Here is a 12,789-nt window from a genome sequence, read left to right as displayed (position 1 = left end):
GCTCAATGTAGAAGGATTTCCAAAAAAAAAATTTCGCGCGTTGCGAAAAATGTATTTTTTAATAATTTTTATTACATGGGGGGAGGAAAATGGGGTGGTTCCCCCACTCGGATTTGGGTCAAATTTTTTGTTTATAATCTTGGCTCAATGTAAAATGATTTCCAAAAAGAAAATTTCGGCGCGTTGCGGAAAATGTATTAATGATAATTTTTATTACATGGGGGGAGGAAAATGGGGTGGTTCCCCCACTCGGATTTGGATCAAATTTTTTGTTTGTAATCTTGGCTCAATGTAGAAGGATTTCCAAAAAAAAAATTTCGCGCGTTGCGAAAAATGTATTTTTTAATAATTTTTATTACATGGGGGGAGGAAAATGGGGTGGTTCCCCCACTCGGATTTGGGTCAAATTTTTTGTTTGTAATCTTGGCTCAATGTAGAAGGATTTCCAAAAAGAAAATTTCGCGCGTTGCGAAAAATGTATTTTTTAATAATTTTTATTACATGGGGGGAGGAAAATGGGGTGGTTCCCCCACTCGGATTTGGATCAAATTTTTTGTTTGTAATCTTGGCTTAATGTAGAAGGATTTCCAAAAAAAAATTTCGCGCGTTGCGAAAAATGTATTTTTTAATAATTTTTATTACATAGGGGGAGGCAAATGGGGTGGTTCCCCCACTCGGATTTGGGTCAAATTTTTTGTTTGTAATCTTGGCTCAATGTAGAAGGATTTCCAAAAAGAAAATTTCGCGCGTTGCGAAAAATGTATTTTTTAATAATTTTTATTACATGGGGGGAGGAAAATGGGGTGGTTCCCCCACTCGGATTTGGATCAAATTTTTTGTTTGTAATCTTGGCTCAATGTAGAAGGATTTCCAAAAAAAAAATTTCGCGCGTTGCGAAAAATGTATTTTTTAATAATTTTTATTACATGGGGGGAGGAAAATGGGGTGGTTCCCCAATTCGGATTCGGGTCAAATTTTTTGTTTATAATCTTGGCTCAATGTAAAATGATTTCCAAAAAGAAAATTTCGCGCGTTGCGAAAAATGTATTTTTTAATAATTTTTATTACATGGGGGGAGGAAAATGGGGTGGTTCCCCAATTCGGATTCGGGTCAAATTTTTTGTTTGTAATCTTGGCTCAATGTAGAAGGATTTCCAAAAAGAAAATTTCGCGCGTTGCGAAAAATGTATTTTTTAATAATTTTTATTACATAGGGGGAGGCAAATGGGGTGGTTCCCCCACTTCGATTTGGATCAAATTTTTTGTTTGTAATCTTGTCTCAATGTAAAATGATTTCCAGAAAGAAAATTTCGCGCGTTGCGAAAAATGTATTTTTTAATAATTTTTATTACATGGGGGGAGGAAAATGGGGTGGTTTCCCAATTCGGATTCGGGTCAAATTTTTTGTTTATAATCTTGGCTCAATGTAAAATGATTTCCAAAAAGAAAATTTCGCGCGTTGCGAAAAATGTATTTTTTAATAATTTTTATTACATGGGGGGAGGCAAATGGGGTGGTTCCCCCACTCGGATTCGGGTCAAATTTTTTGTTTGTAATCTTGGCTCAATGTAGAAGGATTTCCAAAAAGAAAATTTCGCGCGTTTCGAAAAATGTATTTTTTAATAATTTTTATTACATGGGGGGAGGCAAATGGGGTGGTTCCCCCACTGGGATTGGGGTCAAATTTTTTTTTTGTAATCTTGGCTCAATGCAAAAGGATTTCAAAAAAAAAAATTTCGCGCGTTGCGAAAAATGTATTTTTTAATAATTTTTATTACATAGGGGGAGGCAAATGCGGTGGTTCCCCCACTTCGATTTGGATCAAATTTTTTGTTTGTAATCTTGTCTCAATGTAAAATGATTTCCAGAAAGAAAATTTCGCGCGTTGCGAAAAATGTATTTTTTAATAATTTTTATTACATGGGGGGAGGAAAATGGGGTGGTTCCCCAATTCGGATTCGGGTCAAATTTTTTGTTTATAATCTTGGCTCAATGTAAAATGATTTCCAAAAAGAAAATTTCGCGCGTTGCGAAAAATGTATTTTTTAATAATTTTTATTACATGGGGGGAGGCAAATGGGGTGGTTCCCCCACTCGGATTCGGGTCAAATTTTTTGTTTGTAATCTTGGCTCAATGTAGAAGGATTTCCAAAAAGAAAATTTCGCGCGTTGCGAAAAATGTATTTTTTAATAATTTTTATTACATGGGGGGAGGCAAATGGGGTGGTTCCCCCACTGGGATTGGGGTCAAATTTTTTTTTTGTAATCTTGGCTCAATGCAAAAGGATTTCAAAAAAAAAAATTTCGCGCGTTGGAGGAAATATATTTTAATACATTTCATTACATATTAACTTTTTATACTTCTATTTTCTTTAAATTCGTTGATCGTAAACGTTGTGAACTTCACCTACCTATTTTTCATTTGCCCTAAAAGAATAAATTTGTATGAAAAAAATATATATATTTTTCAATTAAACGGAGTTTATCAAACATTGTAAAAATTGTCTTAAGAAGAAATATTTAAAATGAAAATTAATTCCTTGAACTAAGTAGACAATATTTTTAATTAATAAAACACTGTGCTTTATCTTTAAATTTTTAATATTTTATTTTTAGTGTAAAATTATATTATTCATTAATTTATATTTAATATTTCTCCCTTTAAAGACATTCAGCACTTCTATAAGGTAAAGCTTTTTATAAACTAGTTTCATTTTACTGATGGAATGGAATTTGAATTAAATATTAAAATCAGTTAATTAATTTAGAGCTAAATTCGATCATTGAAAGATGTCCAAAGGAAACTTGAGAAAATTCTATTTTTGATTTCTATTTCTATATCTACAAATTTAATTTTTTTTTTTTTTTTTTTAAATTTTAAATTTGCCGAAGCAAATTTTTAGCTTCGGGACCATTTTTATAATTTGACTTTCTTATTAAATTTCCGAATTTCCTTTCTAAATAATAAAAGACCATTAAGTAATTTTCTACAGGATAAATAACAAAAGTAACGTGAAGCTCTTATTTCTTAATGTGTTTCCTTATTTCTATAATTTACAATTGCAGCGCGTCTTTAAAAATTCTCGCTTAAAGGAAGAAGGGATTTTCCCCTGTACAATATGTTTGAAAGGATACTCTATAGTGTCCCTACGTTCGTAATTCTAAACTCTTGGCAATTACTTATCTTCTTACGATTTCCTCGAGTGCTTTGTGTTTAACAAAACAACAATTAGGGGCATTCTATTTTAATTATAATTTATAGTTGGAAAAACAGTGGAATTTAAATAAGGGAAAAGGATAGATTACTTCATTATTTTTTTAAAGAATTAAATTTTATTGTTCATCAGTTGAATCGTAAAGCTATATTGGAACAGAAAGTAGTAGACGATATAAATTATAAATCTAGATCAAGCAATTATTTAAAATTAAAAATCTGAAATAAATATTTAAAAATACCACAAATTAAATTTATTTCATATAAACAGGGTTGCTACAAGCAGGAAAATAAGGAAATTCACGGAAAAGAAGAATTTATCAGGGAAAACTCAGGGATTTTTTTTATTAAAGTACTGAAAAAAAATTAATTTTGAAGAAGTTACAAATGATTGCAGAAATTCAATTATTTTTAAAAGTAAGAAAATTCTTCGCAGGAATTTAATTATGCTCAAAACTTTAAAAAAAATTCTTGTCAGAATATTCAATTATTTTTAAAAATAATAAAATTCTTCTCGAAAATTCAATTATTTTCAAAAATTTCAAAAATGCCAAGAGTTCTTGGCAAAACTTTCAATATTTTCAACAATTTTCCTCAATTCAATGATTTTCAATATCTACTATTTTAATAAAATTTTTTAAAAGAATTCAATTAATTAGAAAAATGTTGATAAAATTCTAAGGAAAGTTTCAATTATTTTCATAAATAATAAAATTCTTTTACAGAGATTTAATTATTTTCATAAATAATGATACCCATAGAGTTTTAATTATTTTTAATACAATTTTAATCGAATTCTTCGACAAATGTAATTATTTTTGAAAATTTTATTCAAATTCGTCAAAAAAATTCAATTATGTTAATAAAATTCTTTATGAGAATTCAATTTTAAGAAATATTCAATTATAATAGAATTATTTATTTTTGTATTTAAATAATTGAAATCTCGTAGAATTTTCTAACAAAACTTGATTTAAAACTGAATTTCAGTTAAAATTTTAGATATTAATTGAATATAAAAAGCATTATAGCTTGAATTTTTAAAAATAATTGAATTTTGAAAAGTTTCAAATCGAAGTCTTTAAAAATTTGAATTTTTCATTCTTTTAACTTACAATTCTGTAGAATTAATTTTTTTCAAAAAGTTTAATTGAATTTATTTTTGAAATTATTTCAAGTTTTTGTTTTCTATAAATATTTAGTTGAAGAATTTTTGAATAATCAAAATTTTCAATTATCTTTATAAATAATAAATTTTTTTTTCAGAATTCAATTATTTTCAAAAATTTTAATAAATTTCATGTCAAAAATTATATGCAAACATTTACTTATCTTCATAAATAATAAAAATTTCATAGGAATTCAATTAATTACAAATTTTTTATAAATTTCTTCGCAATAATTCCATTATTTTCATAAATAATCAAAATTTTTTACAGAGATTTAATTATTTTTAATAAAATTTTAATCGAATTTCTCGAAAAATAAAATTATTTTTAAAAATTTGATTAAAATTCGTCAATAGAAATTTAATTATTGAAAAGTTTGTTGATAAAATTTTTTATAAAAGTTCAATTTTAAGAATGATTCAATTATTCAATAAATTATTTATTTTTGTATTTAAATAATTTAATTCTCGTAGAATTTTCTAATAGAAATTGAATAAATATGAATTTCAGTTAAAATTTTAGAAAATAATTTACATTTTTTGATGAATTTTCTTAAAATTGTATTAAAAATAATTGAAATCCTATGAAGAATTTTATTATTTAGTAGAATAATTGAATTCTTGCAAAGAATTTTTATTAAATTTTTTTAAATAATTGAAATCCTATGAAAAATTTTATTATTTATGAAAATAATTGAATTCTCGCAACAAATTTTATTACATTTCTTTTAAATAATTTAAAATCTTGTGAATTTGATTTTAATTTTAATTGAAATCTTATTATTTATGAAAATAATTGAATTTTTGCGAAGAATTTTATTATTTATTTTATGAAAATAATTAAAATCCTGTGAATATTTTTATTATTTATGAATGAATTTTATTAGATTTTTTTTTTAATAATTGAATTCGTTTGAGAAATTTTATTAAAATAGTAGATTTCGAAAATATTTGAATTTCAGCGAAGAATTTCATTATTTGTGAAATGCAGTTGAATTCTTGCAAAAAATGTTTGAAAATAATTATATTTTTCGAGGAATTTATTTTAAATTGTATTAAAAATAATTGAAATCCTGTGAAGAATTTTATTATTTATGAAAATATTTGAATTCTTGCAACGAATTTTTATTACAGTTTTTTTAAATAATTGAATTCATGTGAAAATTTTTATTACTTGTAAAAATAATTGAATTCTCGCGAAGGATTTTATTAAAATTTTTGTAAATAATTTAATTTTTTGGAAAAATTTTATGGAAATTTAAATTATTATAAAACGTGAAGATATTTTTAAAAGTTGTTGAATTTCATAAAGGTTTGAATTTGAAATTTTTTGAAAATCTTAATTCCTATGGAAAAATAAGAAATTTTGTCTAGAAATCAGGGAAAAATAAAATTAATTTTTGTGGCAACCCTAAAATTAGATTTATTTAATATTCAAGTTTCTAAAGGGTTTTGATTGTCAGTGTTTCTTTTCTGAAAGATGACAAAAGAAAGGGTCGAGTACTGTTCTTTATTTAGAAATTAATCTCTGATAGCAACGAAATATTTGTTAATTTTTCATCTTCTGAATACTCTTCAACTTTCGTTTTACAAAATCTATAAGACGTTTCCCGTTTCACTCTCTTGAAGTTTGTGAGAAGAATACGAAAAAAATGCCAAAAGAGGATTCAGTTTGCAAATTAAAAAAATAGGTATTATCTCTTCTGAATTAAGGATTTATTTTATCACGTCGGTCCGAAAGATCTTGAAGTATATTGTCCTTAATCTTATAAAGTAATTGGAAAAAATTGACTACTATAGTTTTTGAGTAATCAATTCAAAATAATAAGGAATAGAAATCGCTGCTTAACAAAGTGTCAGAAAAAAAGGAAATTCTTAAAGTTGTAAAATTATTCATTTAATTCTTAAGCTCTCGAGCAAATTGTCGAAAGGTATAAAATTTAGCAATCAAAAATCTATAATGTACAAATATGTTTTTGATAAAAAAAACTATAAATCTGATTAATTTTTTACCAAGTGAACGAGTTTTTAGATGTATTAGATGTATGGTGTCCCAATAAATATGCAGAAGCAACTTCCTGAAAAGTTTTTTTTTCACCAACACATCCGTATCTGTATTTCTTATCTTGTTTACCTGCTGGATAGGTTTCGCCATTGTCTAGTATAAGTATATATGACTCTGGGGGGACTATTGCTCTTAGATTCGACAGTCGATAAATAGGAACGAATCTACTTTATGTTACAGAGATTCAGAAGACCCAGGCTATGGGAAAACCTCTCAGGGACCAAAAGTACGTGGACATCTATCGTGAGAAGCCAATAAGAGTTGCCGTCAAGGTTTTGGTGCCAGTTCGTGAACATCCCAAGGTACGTATCCAATGTCGTTCATTAAGTACATTTAGGAAAAAAATCTATAACTGTTACATATCACATTTGTTAAAATTGCAACAACCTATACTTAGGTGTCAGAGAAGTGAACCTATAATGTGTATTCATTGTTATTTTGTACATTTTCTTCTCTTTAGGATAATAATAATAATCTTCGTATTTCATTCTCTCATTTTTTTGTATGTACACTTTGAAGTTAGTTTTTGCGTATGTTTTCAATTTTTATGAAAAAAAAATTTGTATTACAAATTTTTGCATTCTATTATTTTTAAAAATTGCTAATTTTATTTTTAAAAAAAGTGAGTAAGAAGTAAGCCGCGCGCGAATTGTTGCTGGTTTAAAATAAAATTCATCACATGAAAAGAACCGTTATTTGTAAGACTCAAGGTATTTCTGTTAAAATTAAGAAAAAACATTCTCCATTTACATAGAATGTACTTTTTCTGAGTAGTTAATTAGAAGTAAAAGTGAGGGAAAGAAATAGAACTCCGTTTACCATAAAAAGGGAAATAAATATGAAAATTCTCATTCCTTTTAGGATGACATTGGACGCATAGCATGTAACAAACATAAATTTCTCGCTCCACAGTTGCATGCACTAAAAAGAAACATCAACACCGAGATGAGCTTTTATTCAATACATCAAGGAGATGCGTTGCTTGCCTACTTTTTCAAATTCCCTTCTTCCTTCACCCCACTACTAGTTGCAAAGCCTACGTACTAGCACAGCAGCCACAAAAGTAAAAGGATGTGTTGTTAGATTACTAGCAAAAAAATTCTACACTGAATGTATGTTAAAAAAAGAAACAACTAATTCCCAACACCAAAAAGTTTCCGGTTTTACAGAGAATTTTCACAAAAAAAAAAATTTTACTTTCATAAAGAAGTTATTTAATGTCGCTGTATAACTTGAAGATAAAGTTTTAAAAAAGAGTATTTAACAATTTTAAATAAATATTTTAAGTTGACTAAAAATCAAGTTTGCTCTAAAAATTGGTTTAAATATGTTGGAATGTATTGACACTATCTTTCAAATCAATAAAAAAGTGATAGCAAATATTTATTCATTTCAATTAATATTAGGGTAGAGGGCCTCAAGGTGTCCACCCTAGGGAAATTCTTGAGCATTATTTGACAGCACTGAATGCTTCATTTGTTAAAAATAGTACCATGCGTTCCGAAATCCTTTAACTTGACTCGTGAGCGTTTCCCATAATTACATAAGCTTTAAAATAATTGATCCACTAGGATTATAATTACCATCGACATATATGATCTAGGTGGTCAGAGCTTTATAGAGGTAATTCAATCAGAGTAAAAAATTCATGTCTGGACACACCGACAATTCTCTCGAGAATACCTATTAAATCGTCATTTTTTTCTCTCTTACATTATACCATCCCTTTTCACTTCTAAATTGCGAGTTTCGTCGCCTTATCTTAGGTGGATTCCACGTCAGTTCAACACACTTATTTTCATGACTTGTTGGGATTTGGCTGTACTTTTGTAAATTTATTACTTTTATAGTGATAAACAACTCCACCAAATATTTTTTCAAAATTTTGAAAATTACCAAAAATATGGCATTTTCAAAATTTTTGTCTTTTTTTTTAAAGTGCTATAACAAATCCCAACAAATCATGAAAATAAGTGTGTTGAACTGACGTGGAATCCACCCTTAGTTTTAAAATGAATAGTTTCTATCTAGCTTATAGTACCTACATTTAAAAGAACTTTTAACTAGTATGGAAAAATACCAAATCCTAAATTATGCTTTAAGAAATATAGTACTTTATCATCTGGTCATACAGGTCAAAATAAGTAGTTAACAACCTGTATTTATACTGAATACGATGTTAAAAGTCCCTGTTACAAATTTTAGCTCGAAAGTGTTATCTACACACCGAAAATTGGAGAAATTTTTAATTTTATCCAGTCCAGCAGATAAAATTTTCACCATGAAAATTGAATTTGTTATTAAATAAGATAAATATTTTGTTTTCTAAATTCTTTTGGGTATAAATACAGGCTTTGTTTAACCTGTATGTACATATAGTAAGTTGCACGAAAGAAAGAAAAAAGTGGAATGTTTACCATATTTAAAATTACCCACAACAAAAATAACACTCAGTTTTCTATGTCCTTACAAAATAAAGTTCTTTTTCTCTTAACACAATGAGATAGCACTTAAACAATTGAGGTGCTTAATACAAAAGTATCCCTTTCATGTCCCGGAGAAATCCACTAAGTTCTAGTGATATTGATACGTTTGAACAATAGATAGTTGATTGTTTATTTTTATCATTCCATCCCCTCATTTTTATGGAAAAAACTCTTTTTCGTAAATTTCCTGTCAAATCAACAAAAATAAATATTTTTTGATCGGATTACTCTACTTCTCTTCAGAAATATTCAACTTAAAACATCAAATTAATTATTTATATTATTTAACATAATTTCTTTACGAACTTAAAGTGAACTAAAATTGTCTATTGTTTATCAAAATTCATAACTTTCAAAATATGAACAATTTTTACACACAATCAGGTTATTTATTATTATTTTAATTTAGCAATTTTTCATGGAACAAAAAATAAATAATTTGAATAAGTACAATAATTCAGCTATATTACGAACTAGGTCCGTAAATCCCGTAAAATTCCGTAAATTTATTTAAAGTTCGTAAAAGCCATTATTTTAAAAAAAAAGTTTGTAAAGTCCGTAATTTCATTGATATAAAGCAAGAAAATTTTTCGTTTTGAATTTCTGAAATCTGACATTAGATTTCTAATCAGCAACCCAAAAAACTCGCTGAAACGATGTTTTATGGAAATTGTTAAATTTAAAAAATATTTATTCGCCATATTGCATCCGACATTTTTAATTTTGGAAATTTGACTTCAGATTTGTATTAAACGTGTTTTTTTATGCTATCAAAAACTCTGGTTAAAGAATATTCAAAAATATTGTTGATTCTCTGAAATCAGTTACAAATCGACAAATTTTCCTTCAGCTGCGTTGCATTCGGAATAAACAGAGAATATGATTTAAAGTAATAAATCAGATTGCCACTTTATTCCAAAGTTGTCTAGTATAATATAAAGAAGCATTTTTCTTTATATCTTATGAACATCGACCGAAACACGTAAGATAAGAATTTATATTACAGAATTGTTAATTCATAATATTGATATATGGAGAAAATCCTTTTTGAACCCAAATGTATAAATTTTATTTTTCAATTTATTAACACAGAGACAAAATTAGATGACAAAAAAGATTATTTTTAGTGTTATTAAATTTTCTATTATACATATATATATATATATTGAGCGGGACAATTCTTTGGATATTCTCCATACCACCACTGTCCACACTTTTGTATCCAATCTGGAGATTTACGATTCGGTATCCGAGGATCGATTCATTTCAATTACAGAAAATATATCTAGAATCTGAAATAACTTCTGCAAATCAATTTTGTTTTTTCCTTTCGGTGTAAAATTGAAATCAAGAGTTTATTTTGTGTTGAATTGTTTTTTTAGCGTATCAGGTTAGTCAACCTAATGCTGCTGGAACATTCAAATCATCGTAGTTCACCAGTTAAAATTTCGGAACCCAATTTATTCATTGCAGTTATTACAAAAAAAGGAAATATCACTCTATTGATGAATAAATTTTAATTTAAAAAAATTAATTTTAGACTCAATCAAAGTGCAATAATTGGAGAAATTATAAACTCTCATTTTCGATATAATTTAATTATTTAGGGGAAATAAAATTGAGTTTTATACGAATACAAATATTCAAGTTTAATGAATGTGCAATAGTAACAAAAAAGTAGAAAAAATTTTGTCAATATTAAATCTATTTCTGTAAGTTTTTGAATCTTTGTATTATTTAAGTGTTATCAAATTATAAAAGTAAACCTTTCGAGTTATTGAGAAACTGTTAATTTGTTTGTGACTGTTAAATCTATTCTGAGAATATCTACGGTACTAAATAATTTTCTATTCGATAACCATTTCTGAAATTGACAAATCTCTAATTAAATAATATTTATACTACTTTTGTTTTTGACAAACCTTCTCAATTAGTTATTAAATTAAGAAACGACTGCCTTGGAAATGGTTTAAAACTATAATAGTTACAAATTCATTTGAAAAGATTATTCTGTAGATTACGTTAGTTTTTACATGTCCGAAGTTTTTCAATCGTCAAATTTTTAATCATTTAGCCTTTTTAATTTTTTCTAACACTGAATAATGTTATGGACTGGTCAGATTTGATAAGATCAACTTTTCCATCTACTTTCCTCCAATATTGAATGATTTCCGAAGCAGAAAAATAGGAAGTTCAGATTTTGCTTTACAAATGCTGTTGGATTTTACTCAGCAACCGTCCAAGAAAGATACTCTTGTAGCTCTTGGATGTCACCAACTACTTTTTCAAAAGTTAAGCTCGTATCTTTGCGGGCATCCCCACATACGTTACGAAAGTTAACAAAATGTTCCCGCAGGATTTAACAGTCACAAACACATTAAAACTCTTGCAACAACTCGAAAGGTTTACTTTTAAAATTGATCACACTTAAACAAGGGACTTAAACCTCAACAATCAATTTCGACCTGGACGCATCGACGATTCTCTTGAGAGTGTCTTTTCCTACTGTTATTTTTCTTCTTCTGTCACTCCAAATTTTTGTCACGCTTTTAACCTTGAAAAATGTTTACTAACCTATTCTAAAAAGCTTTTTCTGATTTGAAAATTGTGTAAAAGTCATCGAATGGTTTATTTTACTTTTTAACGCCCCTGGAATGGGACGATAATATTTTTAAAACCCACGCATTTTTTTAGAGGTTTCCAGGGATGCTGATTACGAATTCGAGGTTGGTTTTACAAAATTCAAAATGGCGGATCCAATATGGCAGCCAAATTTTTTTAATTCATTGAATTAGCTTCAAGAATGAAACTGAAGTTACCAACTTCATTCGATAAGAATTTTTTCATTTGCTAATTGTTTATCTGTTGTTTTTGCTCATTTCCACTAAACATATTGATCCCAACAATTGTTTCTTTTATCATTCTTTATAAAAAAAAAAATTGAGCAAAATCGGTTAAGATTTACTCGAGTTATTCGATTTTATCGATAATAAACAGTCGATATTTTGAGAATATATATTCGCGGTTTTTGCTTTTTACTTGGCGGCGAATCTTGATTAAATATTTATGTATTTTAATGATGAATAGGGATTTAACAATGAATAATAAATTCATTTTAAAAATGTGGTTGACTATTTTTTAACTCAAATGTGTTACTTTTAAATTTTTTTCTCTTCGTAAAAGACGAAACATTTTTTTTAAATTATTTTCGCATTAAGGTTGAATTTTCAGAAATAAAAAATATTGTTTAAACCATTAGTGCAACATACCTTGCACCTAGTGATTCATTTCGTCTAAATACTGTGTGCATCGAGTGTAGTGGAAAGAGATCTTTGGACATAAAAACATTTCTCTCTCTTGTGCTCATTTAAATGTAAGCGTACGCCAGAGGCTCATTTAACCAAAAACATGTATGAATGCACTCGTCGGCCTGTTTCAGTTTCACGGGTCATACTTATGTATATATATGTATATATATAGAGCTACATATACAGAGAAAGAGCTACAAATCCCAAAGTAAAAGTGTAGCGAAAATTCTCATATCGTTTTTAAGTAGTGGCTAAAATGAATGAGAATTATCATTTACGGAATCAGAGGTAAACCTTCTTCAACAGTACATTACAACTCCAATATTCTGTTTTTAATGAGAAACAACAAAGAATTTTACAAGATAAACGTCCAGAAAAAAATGCATTTTTCCAGAGGCTATAAATAAATTTTTATTATGTTTCACATAAATATCATTTAATTCGGTTAATTTTTATTTAATTCCAATTGTGATTTAATACTTATCTGCTACTAAATAAGTTTTGCGAAATGTTCAGCTTGTTTCAAATCTTACGTTAGTTTCTTTACT

The 12,789-nt window shown here is 27.4% G+C and overlaps 1 protein-coding gene across 3 annotated transcripts in view; it reads left to right on the top strand.

Annotated features, from left to right (window-relative positions):
* The window catches only part of LOC122498647 (KH domain-containing, RNA-binding, signal transduction-associated protein 2-like), a 434,337-nt gene that overhangs the window by 201,869 nt on the left and 219,679 nt on the right, over positions 1-12,789 (top strand). For all 3 annotated transcript variants that reach the window (XR_006301248.1, XM_043606486.1, XM_043606485.1), the window contains exon 2: positions 6,628-6,749. Coding sequence is in view for 2 of the 3 variants with exons in the window: in XM_043606486.1 (XP_043462421.1) it covers positions 6,628-6,749 (122 nt within the window). In the remaining variant the exon portion in view is untranslated. The remainder of the gene's footprint in view (positions 1-6,627; positions 6,750-12,789) is intronic.

Source organism: Leptopilina heterotoma, unplaced genomic scaffold (assembly GCF_015476425.1).
Source record: "Leptopilina heterotoma isolate Lh14 unplaced genomic scaffold, ASM1547642v1 Lhet_156, whole genome shotgun sequence".
NCBI classification, from domain to species: domain Eukaryota; kingdom Metazoa; phylum Arthropoda; class Insecta; order Hymenoptera; family Figitidae; genus Leptopilina; species Leptopilina heterotoma.
The sequence above is the reverse complement of the archived record's forward strand: the minus strand, read 5'-3'. Positions and strand labels throughout refer to the sequence as shown.